Raw genomic sequence first — 27,150 nt, 5'->3', positions numbered from 1 at the left:
TAGCCGGAACAATGGCCTTTGCTGCGATTTACAGTCAGTTTGCTGTCAATAACCCAGCAGGTCATTAAGATAGCAGTCACAACACTGGAAAACTCTTTAAGGATGTTGACTGTGTTTATAGAAATATCTAGCTGTGCTTAAGTAAAGAGACACCCTGGAAGGCCACATTACGGTATTGACCTGACTTGAGGAAAGACCATTGAAAATATGTCCTTTAAGCAGGACTCACTGTGAGTTTATTGATATAGTGCATCAGTCTCTCTATGAGTCACGGGCATCTCCCTATGTGTGTTAGACACAGTCTGATCGCTGATATTGTACCTCTGAGGGGTATTGATGTGTTGTATACTTGTATATGAGATGGTATTGGGAAATTGATGTTCAGGTGCATTAATAGGTCTGGAGGATATTGATCAACATGATGGCTTTCTGACTTGGCACAGCATGAAGAGAATGCAGTAACATTAGGCAAAAGAATAGCTTGTATGCAGGGAATGGTGATGTAATCATACATACTGTAATTGTTGTACTAGCCTGTCATCCATCCATCCATCCATCCATCCATTTTCTTCTGCTTATCCGGGTCCGGGTCACAGGGGCAGCAGTCTAAGCAGAGATGCCCAGACCTCCCTCTCCCTAACCACGTCCTCCAGCTCCTCCACAGGGATACCCAGGAAAGGAATGGTGATGTAATCATACATACTGTAATATATGTACTTGTCTTCGTGCACCAGTCTTCATATATTAAAAGGACTTGATCTGTCATGTCATAATTATAATATTATTGTTTAATATTAAAATTAAACCGTATACTTTACTTCAGTATAAAATGGGGAAAAAAACTATAAATGGGGAATTCATGTAAATTCAGTCAGGTCCATAAGTATTTTGACAATGACACAATTTTTGTAATGCCTCTGTACACCACCACAGTGGATTTTAAATGAAGCAATCAAGATGTGATTGAAAGTGTAGACTTTCAGCTTCAATTTAACAAAATGTAACAAAAATATTGCATTAACTATTTAGGAATTAGGATTTTTTTTTTCATTTTCACAGGCTCAAAGGTAATTGGAGAAAGTAGCAATCATAAATATTAGGATTATTTTTAATACTTGGATGCAAATCCTTTGCGGTCAATGACTGTCTGAAGTCTGGACCCCATGAAGTTCACCAAATGCCAAGTTTCCTCCCTTGAGATGCTTTGCCATTCCTTCACTGCAGCCACCTTCAGTTGCTGCTTGTTTGTGGGACTTTCTGCTTTCAGTCTTGACAGATGATGTGATATGCTTTGGAACATGAACCTTTCTTTTCCTTCTCCATACTCTTCTCTTCACATCATTCTGGTACAAGATAATCTTGCATCAGAACTGGTTATGCTTTTATAGAGGTTTTTAGCAAAGCCTAATCTGGCCTTACTGTTTTTGAGTGTTACCAATGGTTTGCAGCTTGAGATAAACTGTCTGTATTTACATTCATGAAGGTGTCTCTTGATTTCAGACTTTGACCTCTTCCAGAGTGTTCTTGACTAGATGTTGCGAAGTTTTTTCTTCAACAAGAAAGAATTTTACATTCATCCACTTTAGTTGTTTTCCGTGGTCTTCCAGGCCTTTTGTTTTGCTGAGCTCACCAATGCATTCCATCTTATTAAGAATGTACCAAATGGTTGATTCGTCCATATCTGAAGTTTCTGCTGTCTTTCTGATAGGTTGGGGGGGCGGCCTAATTCAGCCTAATGATGGCCTCCTTCACTTCCATTAATACCTCTTTGACCGCATATTGATAGTTCCCATGAACAGCTACCAAATGCAAATTCAACTTTTGGAATAAACCCCAGACCTTTTATCTCCTTAATTTGTCATGAAATAATGAGGAAACAGACCACATCTTGAGCCTGTGAAAATGGAGAGACTTCGTAAAAAATGGCTGTAAAACATGTAACAGTTAATGCAATATTTTTTTAAACCCCTTCAATTAAAGCTGAAAGTCTACACTTCAATCACATCTTGATTGCTTAATTTCAAATCAATTGTGGTGGTGTACAGAGGCAAAATTACAAAAATTGTGTCACTGTTGAAATACTTATGGACCTGACTGTATATTAATTGTGTTCCACTTATGTCCTCCAAGAAAAAGAACCTGGGGCTATAGTGAGCACAGGTTTGCCAGAACTGGACGGTCAATGATTTGAAAAATGACAGAAGACTTCTTCACCTGTCCAGTTCTGGAAGCCTTTTCCCACTGTAGCCACAGATTCCTGTACGTGGCTGACAGGAGTGGAACCTGATGCATTCTTCTGTTTTGTCCATCCAAAACAGAAGTTTGTCCATCCAAAACAGAACTGCTCAGTGCAGTTGTAAAGAGTGATTATTTGAGTTACTGTATCCTTCCCGTCAGCTCAAACTAGTCTGCCCACTCTCCTCTGATCTCTCACATCAACATAGCATTTCTGCCTGTAGAACAACTACTCACTGGATGTTTTTGTTTTTCGCACTATTTTGTGAAAACTCTTGTGAAGATCGCTGTGGGTGATAATTCCATGAGATCAGCAGTTTCAGAAATACTCAATCTAGCCTGTCTGGCACCAACAATTGTACCACAGTCACTGCCTCACAGCTCCAGGTTCTCCAGTTCAATCCTGAGCTTGGGTTACCATCTCTACGGCGTTTCTCATATTCTCTGTGTGCCCATGGGGGTTAGAGTCATGTTCTCCAATTTCCACTCTTGAAAAAAGTACACTAGAAACTAGCTAACATGAGGCTTGCTAATTTATTATGTGATTTTAACCAGATTGGAGGCTAGTGTATGATAGAAGGAGATTTAGCTAGCAGGTAGGAATTGGTAATGCCAATCTTGGGGTCACATGACCTCAATTCCTTTATATTACACTTTTTCAGTTTAGAAAAGCAGTCTCTTCTTTTATCCCTATACAATTATGTGTTTCCATTCTGAAATATCATACACAGAATAATACATTTGTACCAAACAGTCTGTTTGTGGACAGATGCATTGCCTTACAGATCGATACGGGATCCCCAGAACCCTGAGGCTCCGAAATCCAACTCTCTTCAGCTGAGAAGAGAATGAGCTGAGAGTTGAGCTGCCTAATTGTGAAGCAATGACAATATGCGCAGTCGGCCCCAAACATTTCACACAGAAATTGTGTCCGTCTGTCCCCGAAATAAAACTGGAGCATGGTGTAACACTTAGTGAATTTTCTCTGAGTCCTATATATATATATTCTTTTCTGAAAAATAGAGAGGAATTGAAGAGTTTTTAGGAGCAAGAAACCTGTCGGACACAAACAACTGACATCCTGTCTTTCACTGAAGATTATAAGCCTGATTACATGGATTACAGGTGGCAGTTTATAATCACGTGACGTGTGAAATGCCACGTCATCTGACCACGGCAGATTTCACACAGATTTCACACAGATTTCAGATACCGGTCACGCGCAAGGGCACTTCCCACAGCGTGAAGCTCATGCAACATTGAGTTCCCTTTGAAAGGGATCTCTGTGAAAGCAGCTCTATAACAATCCACATCACAACCTTTGTCACTAGGCAAATGCCAGATGTATTTACACACTGCTTATTTTACCCACTGACTGTGTGTTTATGGGCTACAGTCTGTTTATCTGCTGTGGCCTTCACTGTTCAGGGGGAAGTGATGCTCCAACCCACTCACACACACTCTCTGGCTCACTCATTCAAGCTTGTTCAAACACACCATGCCCAGGACTTTGATGATCATATCAGCCAGGCACTGTTCTGCTACCATCAGAAGTGCTCTTAATGAAGTTAATGTTTTCAGCATATGTATGTACAAACGAATGAATAAAAGGTCACTCCCTCAAATTTCCTTTCCTTCCTGTTAATTATAGCCAATTGCAACTCATTATCCTGCTCCATGGTATAACAGCTTCTCCAGTTTTACTACCAAACAGCCTTTTATAATGTTATTATGGTATTCACATTTAGTGTATACATATCTTTACCCATACTGTCTGTGTGGCTCTAGTCAATCAGAGACCCAATTCCACATAACAGTTCTATATTAATTATGAATATATTAACATATATGTTAATGTTCAGAGCTTGTAAAGTTCTACAGTAAAATGCCCTTTAGTATGTCATCTTAGTGGTTAGTGAGAATGTTCAAGATTTATGCTCGGGAATTGTGTGTGGAATCTGAATACCTTCTCACTTTTTTGAATATTTCCTTGGAAGCCTATATTTGAAATGTTTTCATTTCCTGAATGGTGAGGCTGCAATCATTGAAGGTGACACTAAATAAATGGCTAGATACAGTGAGATGTGTGGGTCCACATAAATAACGGTGTGGCTGCAGTATAATCTATGCCGCTATTCACCCATCATTAGGGAGTAGTGGAGGCTTTTAGAATTTAAAGTAAGCACAATCTGTTTTGTTTGTTTTCCCATTTGGCATTAGGTTTCACGATGACAAATGTGGGGAAATGAGAGAAAGAGAAGCCAAATGAGACAGGAGGATGCAGCTGGCCTGCGGGGAATATTGTACTGAGGGAATAGATGAATGCAAATGAGCTTCCAGAGTACTGAATATAAGTTTAGGATTTACACAGTTTTAAGGGTATTTTTTGTTATTTTGCAGTTTGTGGAGAAGATTATTGTGGAGAAGATTATTTCTCTGCTTAAGTGACTTTTTATTTATTTACTTATTTATTTTATAGTTTTGGAAATAGAGCCCAATCATCAGTATCTTGCTAAATGTTTGATCTCTATCATTTTCATTCAATTTTTATTCACTACAATATTTCCTATATTGTAAAAAAAAATAAAATAAAAAAAATAATAAAATTGTGAAAACACAATGATCTGTAGTATATCAAATGAAATGTTCATATCCTGCCCTTGCCTGGTTATTTTACTGTTCATTTACTCTTATTAGAATCAGAGATAACGCCGTGGAAGTTTGTGTAATTGTGATGTTTTAGTCGACCACTGCACTAAAACTAGATATTATGCAGTGGATTTCTAATTTTGTGGAGTATGTCTTCCATCTACTGGTGAAAGTAGGTAACAGTTAATCTAGAAATTTAGAGGGGGCTCTGCTGACTATTTACCATGACAAGCATTCATTGCCCGCATTAGCCTTCAAAATGATGATCTAACTACCCAACTAGCTAACCACTAACTCGTAACACTAGCAAAACAGGTGATGTTTAGGTGGAAAGATAAAGCCTGCCTTGGTCAGATGCCTCTTTAGTTCATTTAACCTGCATCGCTTGAGATATGTTGGGAAATCCACTTGCCTTTAGCAAAGATATAATAGATTTACTAAATGTTCCCAGGATAGGCTCTTGCTTCGCCAGGACCCTGACCAGGATAAAACGATTACTGAAGATGGATGAATTAATGTAATGTAAATGAATGTTATAAGCTTACAGCTTTGTTTAAACAGTATGTTTAATAATTATTAGTAAATATTTAATTATGCTTGATGCACTTGCAGTTCCTTCCAAAAGGATTAGAATGGCAAGGCCAATTATTTTGATTTGCTGTACACTGAAGACATTTGGGTTTGAGATCAAAAGATTAAGATGAGATGATAGATCAATATTACAGCTTTCATTTGCTCATAATTACATCTAGATGTGTTAAACAACTTAGAAAATTGCACCTTTTGTTTGACCCCAACCATTTTTCAGACTGCAAATGCAGTCTTCATAGGTGAAACCCAGGGCACAGACTAAGAGTGGACATTCAGTGCTACTGTTTAAATAGTCAATTTAACAGGGAAAACTTGGGCAACAAGAAACACCTGTCAGTCACATGTTCCAATATTTTTGCTCACTTGAAAAATGGGTGGGTTCAAACAAAAGGGGACATGTTCTAAGTTGTGTAACACATTTAGATGTACAATCCCCTTCGAAACTATTGGAACAGCAAGGCCAAGACATTCCTTATTGTTGTACTGGCTATGCCCATTGTTTGTGCAGTGCCTCTGATTGATTTTCCTTCTCCCATAGATAGCTCTCTGATATTCATGTTGGCTTATCCTTTTTAACAACAAATCCAGTTTTCACAGATGAAACTGAAGTCTACAACCAAGAGTAGATGTTCAGAGTTATTTATTGCTTAAACAATCAGACTAACAGGATACACCTAGGTAAAAAGAAACGCCTGTCAATCATATGTTCCAATATTTTTGCTTGCCTAAAATGGGTGGTCTGATACAAAAGGTTCTATGTTGTTTAACACATATATATGTAAATACCAGGAAATAAAAGCTGAAATCCTAAGCCCTCTTCTCATATATAGTACAAACAAATTAATTGGCCTTGCTGTTTCAGTAGTTTCAGAGGGGACTGTAAATATTAGGCAGTGAAAGTTGGAATATTCTATCCTCTCATATTCATCTTTTGATCTCAAACCCAAATGTCTTCCGTGTATAGCAAAAACAAAAGAATTATCCTTGCCGTTCCAATACTTTCACAGGGGACTGTAATGCTAAGAAAATAATTTGTATATAAACAGAATAGAACTAATTTGGTTTTGGCTATCAAAACACAGCTATAACTCAACTTTAATTAGAACCAGTATGATATGCAGTGCTACTCATAGTTCAGCCACTTTCAACTGCACAGTAGCCACCGTTGGCCCGTATTCAAAATATCAGTATGTCGTAAACATGCCTGCTTATGGTTGGGTCATTCTTTACACTAGACATTGATACTTATGTCCTTAAACTAAACTATATTTGGCTCAAAACTGTCTGCTCTATAAAGAGTCATTATATTTATAAAGACCTTCCCAACCTATTTCCCATGTAAACCCCTTCAGCCAAAAATGATTTGTCTCAGTAACCATTATCATTTTAAGATAGCTAGAAATGAAACCTAAAAATGTAATAAAGGCCACAACATAGCATGTTTAATTGTTAAAAGTATATTCTGTTATTATATTGTTTTATTATTATTATTATTATTATATTGTTTTAAAGTTTCATTATCGTTATTATTGTTATTATTATTATTATTATTATTATTATTATTATTATTATTATTATTATTATATTGTTTTAAAGTTTCCAGATTTGCCTTGAAATATTTTAATGATTTTTTTTGTAGCCAGGCTTCATATTATTAGGTCATTTAATACCGCTTGTTCTACTTCTGAAGATTTTCCATACAACTTAGTCCTTTTTTGTGTATTATTAGGTGTAACATGCTCGCAAAATGTATCAAATGACATTCAACGTTACATTTTGATTTAAGTTGACATTGCATTACTGTTGTGTTCTAGTTCATGCTCTCCATGGACCATCTATGTACTACTGTGATTGAGATTGGCCTGGAGGCCTAGAGGTGCACCAACCCAGATATAGAGGGAGAGAGAAGTAGAAAGCTTAAAAGGCACCAAGGGGGGGAACGGATTGAAAGAGAGATAGGCAGGCGAAGGCAGAAAGGGAAAGTGAAATGGAAGATAGGCAGAGGAAAGATCTACCATCTGAACATAAGTGGTCCACAGAGGAGTCAAATGGGAGATAAGGTTGTGGTAGTGTAGTTGGTTCTCTTGCTGTGCTGAAAAGCTGTCCTGAACATTATCACACGGTGCTATTTGTAAGCATGTGTGAATAGCTGTCTACATACTCCATCTGGAATTTATGTTATTTAATTGGATGAGTCTGACAGTCTGACATCTTGTACTGTGTCATCTGCATAGTCAATGGGCAATGTACTTCACAGTATGCTTTCACGATGTAAATGGTTCATAAAGCAAAGAGTCCTCTGCTGCTTGTGAGATGAATTGCATTTGTTGTGAAAATACAAAATAGTGAAAAGTCTTTTCCTTACCTCAATCAAACCCTTCCCCTTGTTGATGCTATGTGAGGCGGAGCCAATGAACTCTATTATATCTGGAGGCGGAGCTAGTTTTTGGGTCAGAAAAATGTAAACAGAGGACTGAAATGAGCTATATTCAGTGCATTAATGCGAAAGACAGCTTTTCTATGGTATCTTAGAAATTATATTAGTATACAGAATATGTTTAGAAGCATTACACACTGCAACTTTATTAGCACAATCAGAATATTTTTCAAAGTAAATTGAACCACTGTTTTAAAAAAAAAAAAAAAAAGGCTCTCTTTAAAATATTGGAGACCAAAATATTAGACCAAGAAAAATTATGTTGACCGTTCAGTGACCAAGTTTGTTACATGAAATATACGAAAACCATTATTATAGCACTGCTGTTGTATATATGTGAAACATCCTATCTTGGTAGTGTAATAATAAATCATATTTTTATTGTATGTGCTTATAAGCATGTGTGTGTGTATGTGTGTGTGTGTGTGTGTGTGTGTGTGTGTGTGTGTGTGTGTGTGTGAGCGCGCATGCTCTATCGCCGTCTCTAGGAAACCACTGAAAATAGGACAAATGCTCTAAAAGTAGAGCAGTCCCCGATTAGGTATCAGCCATTGTGCTCAAACACACACTAGTCTATGAGCGAGCACCTGGCCAGACGGCCTACGTGTGTGTATGTATACAGCACTCCAGGACACCTATGTGTGTGAGTCAGGAGAGATGCTGAGCCCTACAGACTCTGAGCTGATGTATTATTGGACGTGTGCATACAGGGAACCGAGGAAGATCGTGCTACATAAGGGCTCCACCGGACTGGGCTTTAACATCGTAGGAGGTGAAGATGGCGAGGGAATCTTCGTGTCCTTTATCCTGGCAGGAGGACCGGCTGACCTGAGCGGGGAGCTGAGAAGAGGAGACCAGATTCTGTCTGTAAGTTTTGTGACAAGACACACACACACACACACACACACACACAACCATATTTAGAAACTATTGTTTTTACTAGAATGGGTTTTGATTCACTGCTGAATTATTTGCCTCTCTCTGTGTATTTACCAGAAAAGTTTTAGAAATATTACGGTAGAAATGTTTCTTAGAATATACTGTGCATATATTTAGTTTGTCTAAACTGACTAATATATATATATAAATAACTTACATGTGCATTCAACACCTAATTAGTGCAGATCCTCGGTCCAGCAGCAGAGGGCGCCATCACATTTTGCGTCTGAAAATGTGACTACACTTACAATATTCTTGACGACAGCAAATTATTAGCCAAAAAAAAAAACGAAGGATTTTGTGGAAGCAATTCCAAAGTAATTAAGATTGAAGTAGCATCACATGGAGTGGCTACCAAAATATGCTGCGTGAAGTCAGCTTCCTGGGTGTCTTCATTAGAGCTCATCAGAATCTTATTTGAGCTGTAGGGAGTTATTCTACTTGTGGAATGGCACAAACATCCCTAATCAGACACCTTCAGTTCCTGCATCGTTCATAATAAAAATTCTCCCAGCCTTTAGACCACTCCAAAATCAGATGCCCTCAATAAGCACCCCAATCAAAATCAGAGGTGCTCAGTTCCTGCGTTTCATCACTCCTAATCAGACATCCTCAGAACTTGTTCTCTGCTCTGTACTAGGACTTGCTGCAGTTATTAAAGTTAGACTAGTCCACTCAAGATGCAAATGAGAGAGAGAGAGAGAGAGAGAGAGAGAGAGAGAGAGAGAGAGAGAGAGAGAGAGAGAGAGAGAGAGAGAGAGAGAAAATGGGACACAAACCAGGGAGAGAGGAGAAATGAGACTGAAGGTGGAGACTGGGGAACAGTGCAAACATGGGAAGGAGGAGGAAGGAAGAGACAGAGTGTTCAGAGTGATAATGGTGTTCTGGCCTGATTTGGAGTCTAAGAATAGCTCTCAGGTTTGCCTTGTGAGTTCATGCTGTCAAATGAATCTGAGTACATGGGCCATACTGCAGACTACAGCACACATTCACACATAAACACATACATGCACACAAACAGGGACAGCAGAATGAGCAATAACACACAGTAGGTTGCACATACTTACTCACACACGCTTGAGCCCACCATGCTGATACACTCCATCAGCTTTCCCCATGGTGAAACTAAGTCAGTGCTCTATAGATTTCCATGTTAGTATGGCTCTGAAACACAATATGTGTTCCAACAACTGCTTTCCTTGCTGTCCCTAGCCTGCAGCTTCTTTTCTCCCAAATGGAGTTTCCATTCTGCAGCATGCCGTCTTAAATCTCCAGATAGGAGCCCTACTGCCTATTATCTTATAGTATGAAATAATATGAGATTTATTTATTGGTGGTATTCAAATATGTCTGTGTTGCTGCAATGTCCTGACTTTAGACCACTATTTCATTACTGACAACTGCTCCAGATTAGCCTCATGCTTTTGAGCTCTGCGTTATACAATCAGATCTCAAAGATCTAACAAATGAATAACATCTTTTAAGATTTCCAAAGAAGTTAGAAATGTTTCTGTGTAGGAGTTCAAATTTAATTATTTGATTCAATTTTCTCACATAGCCTATCAAGTTATGTTAGCCATGAAGGTTATGACTATTTATGAATATGAATTAAAAAGCGGTAGCTACCTGGTTACTTCTAATAAGCAGTCACTTTGCTTTGTGAGTAAATTATTGCAATGGTGAGAATGGGTTACTCAGACAACAGAAGTGGCTCAGGAGATAAGGATTATGAATATAAATGACTAATAAGATTTAGAAATTCTCCCAGAAATCAGATATTAGATTTTTTTTTTTTTAAAGTGAAGATTATGAACATTTATGATTATGACTCAAAGTTTCTCTCAGAAATCCTGTCGTTAGCTTGTCATCATGCTAGCTATCAATAGCTTGAAATGTAGGAACATTTATCACTTAAAATCTTAATCTAAAATCAATTTAGATTATGTTACACACCTAGATAGTATTAGCAGTAAGATTTATGAGCATTATTAAATATAACTATAAAATCTTGTCAGAAATACAGCCTTGCTAGCTTATTTAGCTGGATAGTGTTTTTTTTGTTTGTGTTTGTTTTTTTTTGATGAGGAACACTTAGGAATAACACTTTAATAAGATTCTCTTACACAAGTTCGCTTATTAGCCAACTAGCTAGCATTAGCAGTACAGATAATGGACAGAAATCCTTAGGTTTGATTGCCAACTGTCTAGTGTTACTATTAAGATCCTTTCTGATCTTAGCTCATGATAGCTTGCTGGCTAACAGCTAACAAAATCTGTAAAAATATATCTGTATGTGTGGCTTCTTTCTTTTAAATGACTTTTACATGCTCAAAGACATTTATTATCAGTAGTCTTCATACACACACGCACACTTAGAACCATTTTTATTCCACATATTCACTCAAAAACCTTCACTGATCAGCAATTTCTATTGCATTATACTGACTTTGATCACTGTAGGTGGGTAACAACAGTCTAATGTGTGTGTGTGTGTGTGTCTGTGTGTGTGTGTGTTTGCATGCAGGTAAATGGCATTGATTTGCGAGGAGCTACACATGAACAGGCTGCGGCTGCGCTCAAGGGGGCGGGTCAGACGGTGGCCATCGTTGCCCAATACCGGCCTGAAGGTGAGTGATGGACAGCTTTAGTGACCTATCAGTGCCCACAAGAGAATGATTCTTTACTTAACTAAGCCACTCAGGTTACAGAGGTCACCTGCAGCCCCAAGCAGGACAGGATCACATCACAACTCTCACTGGCATTCTGAGCACTTTTTGATCCTTGGCTCATGAAAATGTTTAATGTGTTTAAGTGTTTAATTAGTGTGTGTTCTGCCTTGGCTGCTGTTCTGGATTTCACAGCTAAGGAATACAGGTGCTCCAGCCAATCAATATGGCATGACCATATTTATTAATCTAAGATATAACAAGATTAATCTATGACTGGTGCTGCTGCTGCATATTAAATGCAACTACTGAAGCCTGGTTGATACTTCTGGGTGTGAAATATATTTTCATTGAGATGCAATGAGGGGGGTTACGTGAAACAAAAAGAGGCACATGTATGGACTCAAGTGCAGTCTTCCAAAAATCCTAACAATGCTTTGTGTGTCTCTATGGTGCTGTGCTTCAAACATCCTTCAGGCAAATGCTAATTGGTTGAGGCAGGGACGTTTGTTCCAGCTCCTCTCTCATAAAGAGTAGGGGTATAACCCCCGTGTCATGGCGAAATTCCCCCATTGGGCCTTCTCTATCATGGCCCCCTAATAATCCCTATCTCTGAATCGCTCTCTCCTCTCCACTAATAGCTGGTGTGTGTTGGTGTTCTGGCACAATATGGCTGCCGTCACATCATCCAGGTGGATGCTACACACTAGTGGTGGCTGAGGAGATTTCACACCCCCCACCCCACCATACTATTTATGGTTTGAGTGTCTAGAAAAGCGCTATATAAATGTAACTGTAACTAATCAATTCTCATCAATGTTGGCACCAAATGCTTGCTCACTATATTTGATTAAAATAACATACTTCATGTTAGCTATCCATTCTGGTACTTTAACATGAATGTTAATAGTAGTTTATACCTTGCTAAAAATAAACATGTGCATGTCAGAGTAGGGGCTTATCCAAGCTTCTATTTGAATCATGTTTTCCTGAGGAGAAATCTGAAAAATACCAAACTGGTTGAATGTAGTACCTAATATCATGCATCTGTGAATTTGAACCATTGCTCTGCTTGTTTGTTCATTCTGCAGTAACATGTGAGAATTTCATTTAGTTTTCCATTTTCTCTCACATGCAAATATGAAGGCAGACACCTACATGTGACCGCCCACACACAACATCCTCAAGTGTTTGCAAATACATGGACACAGAAGTATAAACCAGGGCTAATATTAATGGTATTATTAGTAAATCAGGTTTTACAGGCCATTTAAAGACAGGTGACGCTGTAAGTATTTTGTAGTCCGTGTTGCTCTGTTCCGGTGTGAAATGTACTTTGAGGTTTCCGTTAGGTCCTTAAACATCTTCTACTGGTTCCGTATGGGAGTAATGTAAGGTGTAAGGTATATGTGGTTAGAGAAAGAGAGCAGAGCTGTTCTGATGTCTGCTCTCTTTTTTTCACTCATCAGAGCTTGCGCTGTGCTCTCCACGTCGGGCCGCGCCTCCAGCTACAGGTTTGTGCCACGCGATCGGTGTCTGGGCCAAGAGCAGCCTGCAGCCCCAGCTCCCCAATCCTACCCGCCACAAACCACACACACACACACACACACACACACACACTGAAACCCTGCACAGTTCAATAAAACTGGACTTTAAGAATCTTCTGGCCATTGTGCTCTTTGTAAAACATTGTGTATAATTCCTTTAACTCCAGATGTTTATCTTTAGATAGAGTCACAGAACGTGCCAGAAGAATCCTGTCCAGTTTAAGATTGAGTCTTGCAGGTTTTCAGTTAAGTTTTTGGGGAATGGGCTCAGTCTTGCCCAGAATCCGTTCTCATCATGGGGCTCTAACACGGAATGAGGGAGGGATCTCTGTGGATCACTTACCTGATCTGTGTGCACCTTTGCCCTCTATACTTGCCTGCTTGCACAGCTAACTAAGCTCCACACTGCCCTTATGCTTGCCTTGGCTCTAACACACAGAGCACACAGCCAGCACAAACCTACCCGCACAAATATATGTTCTCAGCGAGTAACTAAAGCACGGCAAGATATTATCAGATATAGGATAATATCTGATCTCTGTGTTGCTTTCATAGCAAACTGTTGAGAAAGGTAAAAGTTATGGAATGGAAAAAAGTTCATTGTTAGTTCTCCTGGACACTGCACTTACTCTCTTCATCCCTATTCCCTATTCCTCTGATTTCCTTTCCCCTCTTTCACGTCCTGAAATCTCCTGTTCAGACCCTGCATCTTAAACATACAACCAGACACATAATCTCATCGAGAACAACTTCTCTGCTAAAGTGATGAAGAGCCTATAGAGGTTAAATATCTGATTCAGTCTAACCTATGAGCTCTTGTTACATATATGCTTATTTGGTATATCTGCCTTCATATTAGAGCTGTTCCATATTCTGCTAACATGAATCCTGTTATCGTCTCTTAGTTCTCTGTAGGCTTTTTTTTTTGTCTCACATTGTCCTTCTGCGAACTGCACAGGTCAGCTCTAATAGCAGTGATGCTGACCCGAAACTGAAACCTGCTATTACGGCACATGATTTGTGCTACGTTATGTGTTCCATGGCAGTGCTAACAATAGGCTTTATGCCCAATCTCAGCTAATCACACAGAAGCATCGAGTCAGCAACTTCCTTTGCCCAAGGAGGAAAACTCATACAGTAGGGCTTCCTGCATTCCATGCACACAGAGTGGCAGATGGGCCCAGGTAGTGTTAGGACATTAAGAGCTCTAATGTCATGCTGAGGCATCTATTATATACCAGTTATCGCCGGCTTGTTGCTATTTTATTTGGGCGCGAGCAAGTTTTTTTCTCCTTTGCTCGTTGCTTATAAATTAATGCTCTGTACTGAATGAAGTGAAGCTGTACAAAAGATGATGCAACACTCTGAATCTACAAACACGGTGGGATTTTCACCACCTCCTGAGACCCCATTATACGGCACATGCAGGAGGAATAAGACAATATTTTCCTGACCTTAAGCACAACCTTAAGTCATTTCTCATTTCTTACAACTGGGTTTTGTGGATTTTTCCTATTTGTCATCCTTCTCCATATAAACAGGAACTTCATTCAAGTACTAACTAAATACAACAATGTTAATTACTGTAATCATGGGACTATTCAGCGAGGCTGTGTGTGAGAGAGAGAGTTCCCTCTCTAACCGATAGCACTGCCTTTCTCTTGCCAGAGTAAACAAATTCAGCTGGAACGAAACAATTATCTGTACAAATAGGATAATAATAAAGTGCATTATTAAGGTAAATACGGTAATAAGGAAAATTTAAGATAAGCTACATTAATAAGGTCAAAGAAAAATGCCTTTATAACCTCTTTGTATTAATTCATTAACTGTAATATTCAAAACCCTTTTTTACATGCTTGAGAATCAGCACGATGGTGTGTGTGTGTGTGTGCATGCACTGCTTGGAGCTGAAGGAAATGCAACAGAGACTAAAATCACCTGTTTGGTTAAGATTTACAAAGGCCAGCAATTGTTTTATGTTTTAGTTTGATCTTGTTTGACATGATAATATCTATAATGTTGGAGATTTAGTCAAGTTAAGATTTCTGTTGGATTTATATTTTTTTTTTAATCTAAATGAATCATTGAAACTTAAACAAAACAAAAACACTAAAGCTATCAAAAAAAAAGTGAAGGAGTTGAGAAATGTGTGTCTGCAGAAAAGCTTGGTGAACCTCCTCTGCAATGATGCAGAGCGTAAGACAGAGAGCCACAGGGCTTCCTGGATTACTGAATAATTCATAGAAGTTATTGAGTTATATGCTTTAAGAGGAATACCTGAATGCTGATGAACTGGTAAACTGGGAGCTTAAGGGGTTAAGAAGAGGAGAGAAGAGGAATCTCAGTATTGAGGGGGAGAAGGAAAGCGACAGGGATGATATAAATAGAAAAGCAACTAGGTTTGACACTTCTTCCACCATATGCAAGTGACAGCCACAGTCACACCTGATTTTATCTGAATAACATACACATGCTGACTCATTTCCATCTTGCTATGCTTCTGTTTTTATTAATCTCATGTTCCTTAATTATACTGATGTGTGCATACGGGGGAGAGAGAGAGAGAGAGAGAGTAAATGTTGCATTTGGAAATCAAGGTTCCAGAGTAAGGAGGAAGAGTGGAGGGACACAGAATCCAAGTTGCTTGAAGTCGAGTGTGAAGTTTCCACAGTCAGTGATGATTTGGGGTGCCATGTCATCTGCTGGTGTTGGTCCATTGTGTTTTCACTTTCGATTTAAGAATGCAGCCATCTACCAGATGATTTTAGAACAATTCATGCTAATTTCCTTTACCAGCAGGACTTGGCACCTGCTCACAGTGCCAAAACTACTAGTAACTGGTTTGCTGACCATGGTATTTGTCACGATTTGGAGGTGGAGACGGATGCAAGTGCAGCTTTTCAGTTTTAATGAATACCAAAACACAAAATAAGAACTATGAACAGGTAGCACAACACTGAGGCAAGAATAAAACACTAACAAAGACCATGAAAACAAAGACAGCAACGGAAGACAAACACAAGCCTAGGAGTGCAGTGCAAACTGTGGCTATATACACATAGGTGCTCATTAAGTGAATGAGAATCAGGTGCAGGTGGTCATGTGATGATGCTGTGTGGTGCAGTGGCTGCTGGGAACTATACTTTGGAGTCCCTTCTGGGATATCCATGACAGTATTGTAGCAATGTGGCTCTTATTTTCGTTTTGTACCAACTACGCCACCCCGAGAAAACGGGGAAAATAAAAACTACACCACATGTAGCAATGTGGCTCGTTTCGTTTATATACTATAGTGATCCTGCCAACTATTCTGTGGCTATGTGGCTCGTTTCGCTCTACAACTACACCACGTGTAGCTATGCAGCTCGTTTGTTTCGTTTCATAAGTATACCGATTACGCCACCCCGAGAAAACGGGGAAAATAACCCAAATAAGGACAGGCAAGTACGTTCCACTTAGAACAGGCAAGAGGCATGGGTTTCCATACAAAAATACATTTTATTTTGAAGTTAAAAAGACTGGCCAAGAACTATTTTAAAAGAACGACCATTTATATACTGTGGTAGGGAGAGAGCCCATTGGCCAGTTAGTTAATAATGGTGACGTTTTAACCACGACACACACCCCACTACAGTATTACTGTGCTTGATTGGCCAGCCAACTCGCCTGACCTGAACCCCATAGAGAATCTATGAGAGACACCAGACCCAACAATACAGATGAGCTGAAGGCTGCTATCAAAGCAACCTGGGCTTCCAGAACACCTCACCTGATTGTTTCCATGCCATGCTGCATCGATGCAGTAATTCATGCAAAAGGAGCCCTGACCAAGTAAATTAACATATGTTTCAGAAGATTGACATTTTTGTATTATAAATTCTTTATTCTAATATTTTGAGATACTGGATTTTTGATTTCCATGAGCTGTAACCTATAATCATCAAGATTAAAACAAAAAAAATACTTGAAATATTTCACTTTATGTGTCATGTATCTAAAATATATGAAAGTTCCAATTTTTGAATAAAATTATGGGAAAAACTGAACTTTTCCATGATATTAAGATTTTTTGAGATGCACCTGTACATGGCCAAAAGGTTTGTGTACACCTGACCATTACCCCCATGTGTGCTTTTTAAGAATCACATTCCATTTTTAGATTCCAGTTTTAGCACTGCTTTGCCTTCATAGTAACCTCCACACATTTGGGAAGGCTTTCCACTATATTTTGGAGTATGGCTATAGGGGTTTGATTATTCAGCCACAAGAGCATTAGTGAGGTCAGGCACTGATGTTGGGTGAGGAGGTCTGGGCTGCAGTCAGTGTTCCAGTTCAACCCAAAAGTATTCAGTGGGGTTGAGGTCAGGGCTCCGTGCAGACCACTCCAGTTCTTTCACATCAACCTTGGCAAACTGTGTCTTGATGGACCTCACTTTGTGCACCGGGGCATTGTCATGCTGGAACAGGTTTGGGCCTCTTAGTTCCAGTGAAGGAAACTGTAATGCTACAGCATACAAATACATTCTATAATATTCTACCATTCCATTCTATGTGTGCATCAAATGGTTGAAGAAGGCCATAAATGTATAAACACTAGAACTGGACAATATGCAGAATTATGTCCATAGCTTTTCTTTATGCACTGTATACATTCAGAGTCTTGTATGATGCATTTTATAAAGGAAAAGGATGATCTAAAATGGACAGCACTGTGACTACTGGCATTTGTGTATGCTTGTGAAATGTACACCTGTCTGTGGAAATACAGAGTATTGCTGGAGGACATATCACAAGCTTTCACACGCTAACCTTGTTAAATACAGCCTCCACAAAACCACATGAAGTGATTCTGAATGCTTGTTACGTATGTAACTGTGGTTATATACACACCATATACCCAGCAGAAGTAGTGAATATATCTGGATACCTCTTCTATGTGACTTTATGCAAACCTCCCAAAGAAGTTATGAAGTGACGTGACATCTTTTATTGGAACCATAGTTGTATAAGTAGTTACATACATAAATAGGATTCTATTTTACCCTTCATAACCTCCAAGGCAGTGAGAATCACCTACATAACCTCTGCCACAGTGACATTAGGGCTGAGAGGAAATATGTTAAAAAATATCTGTTGGACTTATGCCACTAAGAAGGGCAACGTTAACCTTGTAGAACAGGGGTTCCCAAACTTTTGCAGCAAATGACCCTAAAGCCTAAACCACATTTAATATATATTTTTTTTAAATTTATAGTATAGGACTACAGTAACATACACATGTGTAACTTAAGGGAAAACCAAAGGAATATTCCTTGCACTGACTTACAGATGGTTGTGGCATTGGCAGGATTTGAACTCACAGTCTCCCAACGATAGAGTAAAAGCTTTTATTTTTTACCACTCAGGAGTCTGACTACCCTGTTGATTGGTGTATCTTATCGTCACAGGATTGCCTAACATGTGGTGTCTCAGACCTGGCAAGAAGAATTGGAGCTCCAGATGACCCCTGTGCTTCTTTTGCTCCATTGCACTCCCAAATAACTCTCTCTGTAAGCAGAGCCTTTCATAAGAAAAGCTTCAGGTCTCTAGCAAGCTAGAGCTAGTGCTATTCTAGCTGAGACAAGGAGGCATTTTTGTCTGTGGTATTTTGTGGTTTATGCATAGGCGGTTAAAGCATATCTGAAAGTCTCTCAGTTCTACACTCAATGATTTCATTATCTTTAACAAGGCTTGTATCATCCATAGCAACCTGCCTAAATTTGGTTGAAAGGCATGGTAATGTCTGCCACATTTTAGGATGACAGGGTGACTCGAATTGTCAATGAATCTAGCTATATACCAATGAATTTTTTGACTTGTTTTGGTGTTAGAAAATGCTTTTCTGAGTACACCAAAAGACAGAGTACTGTAATATGTGTGATGAGGGCCATGCATTTCAAGAATGCTCATGGCAGTACAGAGAGGCCAAATGGTAGGCCCCTTATATAAGGGGTATAAGGAAGACTCCAGATTTTGGCACTTGGCTTAACTTCCTAGCAATGTTAACCACAAGTCTGTTGGTTAGTAGGTGGAGGGTGTGTGGAAACTACTGAGCAAAGATGCAGAGTGAGGACTCTGCATGGTGGGCAGAATAAGTGCATGTAAAGGAAGACCCCACTCCAGTCCAGTGTTGTGTGTTAATGATCCAGCATATCAAATACAAAGCATTTTGTTGGTTTCGTACTTGTACTCTGCTCAATGATAATAAAGTTGAATCAAATCTAATCTAACAACAGGTTGAACAGTGAGCAGCAGGCAGTATAGCGAGAGAGACCAGGCGGACTTAAGTGTTAGTTAAGCTAACCCAAATTAAGCTATCAGCCATGGAATTCCGACTGGACTTTTAAAAAGTATAAAAATGCAGCTGAAGAGATGATAGAAGATGATAGCTTTAATGATATCTCCATCTATAAAAGACAGAGTCACTGTAGCTCTAACTGTAGTTATAAGTTGTTGCACAGAAAGCTCTATAAGGTGTACAGTATATAAAGTCCGGCATGTATACGAGATCAGAAGAAGAAAGGGAATGAGGGCTGTATGACAATGATATTTCTTATACTTCCATGTTATACATCAATTTAAGCCTTTGTGCGAATGTCTCAGCATCCCTGAGCACACACATAAGACATCCAGGTGATAATTCTAATAAACTGTGCAGGGTGAGAAAACTGTAGAGACAAACTGATTTCTTTTGGTCTACAGCAGCTGTCCACTTATTATTTTTGCATAGCTGCTGTATCCACAGACATCTCATTACTCTCAGACATGCCTAAAAGGATTATTTGCTCTGAATTTAGCTTGCTTGTTAAGTTCCAGACATACAGTCAGAGAAAATGTTATTTATCATTATGCTGTCCTTTCAGAGCGCTATGAATGAATAATATATGTAGTATTTGACAGTATTAGGACTGAACGTAGTGAGAATCAATGACAGCCTGGATTTACATACACGGTAGATCTTACAGAGATGTACTGTGTATTAACTGATAATATTTGGCTGTAGCTTTGGCATGTATCTGAAACCCTTGATACATGCACGAAAACCAACATCCTTTATGCCATAGAGCTTGTCTCATGTGTACAATGCTCAGTTGGGTTATTTATGTATTTGCAATGCACTGAAGTGCATGGTAATGCATGAATGACTATACAGTATATACTAAAGTGATCATTCTCTGATATGTCCTCCGAAATGTCTTTAGTACTATTTTTAATTATATCATATTAAAAAATTTAAGATATATAAAATTAGTAGTATGCTGCTACACAATAAACAAATCACAGGAGAGTTTAAGATGCACAGTGATCACATTTTCACTTCCTTTATTGATTTCATCATCACCTATTCGCGTTTCCTATAAGATTTAAACCAGTTGGTTTGTTACGATTTGGTTACAGATGGTTGCTTTTGTTGCATTTTCAGCACAATTTTTATACTTACACAGATAAAGTGATGAAATTGATGGTGCTCTAAATGTGATGTATGTGCGTGAGATCACGGCAGCAGCTGAATCAATCATCATTACGTGCATTCAAATCTGTCATCACGGGCTTCCTTAAGCCTGCTGACGCTCTATAGTTAAAAGCTCAGCTTAAAAACTAGAAAGGTCATCACGATTCCGTTTACCGTTTGTTATCTATAAGTATTAGTGTCAGTTAAGAACTAACAATATATAATGTTATACTGTATATCTTTATATATTAAAAATTATGTTCACAAATAAATTCCATGTACAGGTGCATCTCAAAAAAATTGAATATCGTGGAAAAGTAATTTTTTTTCACTAACTTAATTTTAAAAAATTTAACTTTCATATATTTTAGATTCATTACACATAAAGTGAAATATTTCAAGCCTTTTTTTGCTTTAATCTTGATGATTATGGCTTACAGCTCATAGAAATCAAAAATGCAGCTCTCAAAATATTAGAATACAGAATTTATAATACAGAAATGTCGACCTTCTGAAACGTATATTCATTTATGCACTCAATACTTGGTCAGGGCTCCTTTTGTATGAATAACTGCATCAATGCACCGTGGCATGGAGGCAATCAGCCTGTGGCACTTCTGAGGTGTTCTGGAAGCCCAGATGTCACTTGCTAAATTTGGAGGAACTTGGAGTTCAGGAGACCTGAGGAGTTTTTTTTTATCTAGTCGTTTTCAAGTCTGAGATCGGAAATTACAAGTTATGACCTTTAATTGAATGCAGTATTATTGTAAAATTTTGTTGTAAAAATTACAATACTTGTTTACAGTGCAGGAATTTAAATCAAGTTTATGGCTGGAACTTTACTGGACATTTTATTGGAAAAATGTTATTGGAAATTTTCACCAATATCTGCATCTCTCACTTCTTCACTCTGAAGGAAAGCTACATTCAGAATGCAGGCTCTTGAGGGTTAAAAGCCTTGCTCAAGGGCCCAGCTGTGGTACAAGAGGGCAGTGGTGCTCACAGTCCCGCTGCAGGCTACAAATGCTTAATGAGCAAGCCAGAGGCAACAGTGGCAAGGAAAAACTCCCCGAGCTGGAATAAGAAAGGAAATGGAAATATTGATATTGAGAGATCTTGAGCATTATAATAAGCAGTCATATAGGGGAAAAAACAACTAGAAAAAATGTATTGAAATATACAGGCTGTTAGCTATGTGAGTAGTTGTCTTGAGATCTTTATATGGACAAATATTTAATCTATATGGAAATTACCACCACATTTCTAGTGATCACATCCCCATTCACTCCTAGTCATTTTTGGACCTCATCAAAATGGATGGTTCTGAAACAGGAGCTATGGTGGATGTTTTTCCCCCTGATTAATTCCACTCACTCTCCACATCTGTCAAACCCTGGTGCCCTAAACAGATTCACCTTTCACTTTGAAAATACCCTGCTGTGAAGCTTCTTTCTTTGATAGCAGTCTGTTTTCTGCTCTCCATTTCAAAATAATCCGCTCCACACAGAATTCTTACACAAAAGCCTTCGAATTCCTGTAGTAAGTGTTTGATCATTTTCAAGGGCATGCAGGTTGTGGCATTTTCTGTGAACTAGCTGAATGTTTCTTCATCTGCACTTTAAAAAAAAAAAAAAGACCCAAGAAGATTTCTTCACTATTGACAATGATTAAAGGCAGCAACTGCATTGCTATAACATTTCTGCAACAAACTGAAGAGCTTGTAGCACATTGTTGTTGATAATTTTCACAAATCTACAAAAAGCTGCAGTAATACAAGGTTCTCTTCACAGTTGAAACCAAATACCTGAATGCTGATACAGTGGGGGAAATAAGTATTTTCAACATTTTCTTCAGTAAATATATTTCCAATGAAGCTATTCACATGAAATTTTCACCAGGAATCAGTATTAACTCAAGAATTCTGGAAATATAAAGAATCATTAAAGTCCATAAATGAAGTTATGTGTAATAAAGAGGAATGACACAGGAAAAAAGTATTGAACACACTAAATGAAAAGTATTAGTAGTAGTTTCTAATGACTGCTTCAAGATGCTTCCTGTATGAAGAAATTAATCGGCCGCAGTATTCAGGTGTGATTTTGGCCCGTTCTTCTCGCCTTTAAATCTTGTTCAATTGGATTCAAGTCAGATGATTGACTGGGCCATTCGGACGGCTTGTTTTTTTTTCTCTGAAACCAATTGAGAGTCTCCTTTGCTGTATGCTTTGGATCGGTGTCCTGCTGGAAGGTCCACCCACGTCTCATCTTCATCATCCTGGTGGATGGCAGCAGATTCTTCTCAAGAATCTCCCGGTAAAGGGCTCCATTCATCGTTCCTTCAATTATATGAAGTCTGCCAGTACCATGTGATGAAAAACAGCCCCACACCATGATGCTTCCTCCTCCAAACTTCACTGTTGGTATAGTGTTTTAAGGGTGATGTGCAGGGCCATTTCTTCTCCAAACATGGTGTGTAGTATGACAGACAAAAAGTTCAATTTTGCTCTCGTCTGACCAGACAACATTCTCGCAGTATTTCAAAGGCTTGTCCAAACTTTAAATGAGCTTCGACATGCCTTTTCTTTTGTAATGGAGTCTTGCGGGGTGAGCATGGGCAGTGGAGTGCATTGCCTATTGTTTTCTCTGTGACGATGGCACCTGCTGCCTCCAAGTGTTTCTGGAACTCTTTCCGAGTGGTCCTTTGCTCTTGGGCTACTCTTCTGACTATTCTTCTGACTATTACCTTGCCTTAGAGAACTGTGTTTTCTTTGCATGTTCAATACTTTTTTCTGTGTCATTCCACTTTATTATACATAACTTTATTTATGCACTTCAATGTTGTGAATTCTTTATATTTCCAGATTTCTTGAGTTACTACTGATGTCTGGTGAAAATTTCATGTGAATAGCCTCATTGGAAATATATTTACTGAACAAAATGTTGATGCGTTCAAACCGACATGACATGAAAATATTATTTCCCTTCTAGGGTCCTGATTACTGAAAACTCTTACAGCCCTGCTGAAAAAAAACCGAAACAAGCCATTAGAAACCATCACAGATATTCTAATGGTTTCCACTACAAATACCATTACAAACCAGGTAACTATTAAAACCATTACCATTACCGGTCCTTAATGGTATTCATTAGACATAACATGCCACCAATAGAAGGCAACAGATTACCACAAGGACCATTACAATTCCCATTAAAACCAATACAATTCCCATTATAACCAGTACAACTTCTATGAAGTTTTCTATTATGTTTTTTTTTTTTCAGCTGGGAGGTGCAGCCATGGATGCTCTGGTACAACTAATGCTGTATGAAGCATCCTCCACATCTCCCTCTATGACCTCCATGATTATTAGCAGTTTGTGCCAGTTCCACTGTTGTATCATTTATTAGGGAGAATAAACAGTCCAGTCACCATCAGTGAAGTCAAAAACAGTGGAAAACAATGACTAAAATTATAAAATCAGGAGAGGGAAATATAAATAAATGTAGTTACAGCACTTAAAGCATGCTCAATGAAAATATTTACTTTTTGTATGTCACTGTAAATTCTGTAAATTCATTACATTTAGAAGTGGGATTGAAAAAGCATTAAGAGTATTACATTTAACTTTAGAACCTGCATAAACCGGGGCATGGTGTCTCAGTGGTTAGCACGCTTCCCTCAGGGGTTGGGGGTTCGAATCCTGCCCTGCCTCCTGCGTGTGCGGAGCTTGCGCATTCTCTCCATGCTTTGGGTCTTTCCTCCGGTTTCCTCCCACAGTCTAAAGACATGCACTGTAAGCTAAATGGCATATCCCAATTGTCTGTAGTGTGTGAGTGTGTGTACGATTGTGCCCTGTGATGGGTTGGCACCCTGTCCAGAGTGTCCCCGGCCTTGTGCCCTGAGTTCCCTGGGATTGGATCCAGGCTCCCCCCATGACTCTATGTAGGATAAGCAGTATGGAAAATGGATGGATACTTGCAGAAACCATGCGATAGCTCACTTTTTTTCAACAAAAAATTTGCTCAATAGAATATTTGACCTGCTTTGACTCATAAGACAAGACATGTTTACTATGACTTCATGTGGTCATGATCATGTGGAAAGGAACCTCCATCTATCCATTTTCTGTACTGCTTATCCTACACAGGGTCACAGGGAGCCTTGAGCATATCCCGGGGGACTCGGGGCACGATGCATGGGACACCCTTCACAATTCACACACAAAGGACAACTTGGAAATGCCTATCAGCCTACAACACCATCTTTGGACTGGGGGAGGAAACCAGAGTACCCGGAGGAGACCCCCGAATTACGGGGAGAACATGCAAACTCTATGCACACACAGGGCACAGCGGGAATCTAACTCCTGACCCTGGAGTGCTAAACCTGCTAACCACTAAGCCACCATGCCCTTCAGAAAGGAATCTATATCATTTAAAAAAAGATACAGGGTTTGTTCTGGTTCAGGGTGTATTTATTTTGAAACATAAAAAAGATTCAGGAATGACTGAAAGGACACAGATGAAGGGAAAGAATGTTATTTGACCTTTCGTGATGGATTCATGCATAGTGTTTTAATATGGTATGGTTGTAACACGGCACTGTAGTATTGGGAGAGCAGAAGAGGGAAGAGAAAGACTCATATAGTGTGGTGGACTGTGTGTGTGTGTGTGTGTGTGTGTGTGTGTGTGTGTGTGAACACATATGGGGAGCGGCCAGTCCCTCACACTGCTGCAGACACTCAGCATCTCTCTATACCGATCAACTCGCATCCTCTTCCCTCCTTCACCATTCCCTCATATTCATTCATTTGCTTTCTCTCTCCCCTCCCTTTCTGTGCTTTCGGTCCTTTTCTCTTTCTCTGCTTTCGCTGTCCTCTTTTCACTCTCTGTCTTTCTTTCCCTCTCACTAGCACACTCACTCACTCGCCCCACGCTGGTCCAGTCTTTGTTCTTTGGAGCACTTTTTTTTTTTTTAATCTGTGTGACTGCAAAGCACGGTGTGTGTTTGTGTGTTTGTTTGGATGTGTGTGCTGGAGATGGACTGAGAGGTTCAGAGTCTCTCCAGGACCACAGCTGTAGAAAGCAGGGTGTGTGGATCAGGACTCAGAACGGTAAGTGGGTACTGTACACTGACTTATACTGGTTTCCTTGTGGGGTGTGTTGTGTGTGTGTGTGTGTTGTGTGCATATGAGCTGTTACTAATCCTCCATCGTGTAGTAGAGGTAGCTGTAGTGTAAATCTGTGCCATGTTGCAGTCTGAGAGCTTGTTCTCCTGCACAGATTTTGTTCCTGGTTGAGATTAGGTCACTGTTATGTTCAAGATCTATTTTTAGAATTATTCCTATGGCAGTGCCTTATTTCTGGCATGTTGTGGTCGAAATTTAAGTGACCTTTTCACTAATGTGTCTCACAGATGAGCCAAAATAAGAGGAAAAGCCACGATTCTTTCATTTTCCATTCATTTATAATGCAACAAATAATGCTATAATATTACCCTTGAAGCCATTCATATAAGTGAGTCTTTTAGTCTGTTCCTGAAGTCTCTCAAAAATGTGCTTGCCTGCAGTTGTGTCTCTTTGTCTTTTTATTTTTCTTTCTTCCTCTCTCCCACTCTCTCTCTCATACTCTCCTTTTCTCTCTCTTTTCTTTGGAGGCATAGAATAAGGACTATTTACATGAATGTTGGGCTATCTGAACTGAATGATTTATTGATCATTTGTTGATTGATTATTTCTTATATTTGTAGAATAACTGACATTAGATCTTATGAGGACATTTGTCTGTTCCCCAAAAGGAAAACTGCTTGGTATATATATATATATATATATATATATATATATATATATATATATATATATATATATATATATATATATAAGTTTAAAAAGTATGGCTTATTTTGGTTACTGAGGTTAGGATTAGGGTTAAGTACACCTAACATAGCATTGGAGGTCAATGGAAGGTCCTCACAAGGTGTGTCTCTGTGACAAACGTGTGTGTGTGTGTTTCGCTCTAGTAGCACAGCACTCTGATTAAATGTCACTGAAGTACTCTCCAGAAACTGATATGCACCATCACCCACTCAAACACAACATCACTTTGCTCTAAAAGTCTTTCACCTGCTGGTACATATCGCTTTTTGCAATAATTATTATGTCTACAGCTATCTACAGCATGTAAAGCTATTGTATCAGAGATAAAGTTCTATTGGATAAGTCTCTGTCTGGAGCTTTGGACTGTGGGTTGTAGTAGTTAAAGTTTTGCCCTGCACAGTGTTCATGTCTGTCTGACTGGATTGTCCTTTCTGTACTCTACCATTGTGTTCTAAAGGTCATGATTGCCAGCCAGCCTCTGTACAGTGTATCTACTGCAGCACACATCTCTACAGCATCTCTACAGGTCTCAAATTGCAGACCTGTCCTTTAGTGGCTTTATAACATAGTGGAATATGATGGAGATCTGTCCTTATTTGAATACACAGACAAGTTCTCCCCATAAGTAAGAAGAAAAGGTTTAGGGATTTAGTGCAGTGACATAGTTTTGGTTGAAATTCTGTGGCATTGTATGGAAGCTTTTTCATCTCAAGTTA

At 39.0% G+C, this 27,150-nt stretch overlaps 1 protein-coding gene across 28 annotated transcripts in view; it reads left to right on the top strand.

The window, feature by feature from the left end:
* Nucleotides 1-27,150, top strand: part of dlg2 (discs, large homolog 2 (Drosophila)) — a 284,477-nt gene that overhangs the window by 231,112 nt on the left and 26,215 nt on the right. For 18 of the 28 annotated variants that reach the window (XM_047161111.2, XM_047161112.2, XM_047161114.2 and 15 more), the window contains 3 exons: nt 8,623-8,779; nt 11,376-11,478; nt 12,987-13,031. In XM_047161111.2, the coding sequence (XP_047017067.1) occupies nt 8,623-8,779; nt 11,376-11,478; nt 12,987-13,031 (305 nt within the window). The remainder of the gene's footprint in view (nt 1-8,622; nt 8,780-11,375; nt 11,479-12,986; nt 13,032-27,150) is intronic. The other 10 variants (XM_053686874.1, XM_017488707.3, XM_053686876.1 and 7 more) reach the window with 1 other exon arrangement.

This window comes from Ictalurus punctatus, chromosome 16 (genome assembly GCF_001660625.3).
Source record: "Ictalurus punctatus breed USDA103 chromosome 16, Coco_2.0, whole genome shotgun sequence".
In the NCBI taxonomy this organism is placed as follows: domain Eukaryota; kingdom Metazoa; phylum Chordata; class Actinopteri; order Siluriformes; family Ictaluridae; genus Ictalurus; species Ictalurus punctatus.
Note: the sequence above shows the minus strand (reverse complement) of the source record. Positions and strands in the feature narration are given on the sequence as shown.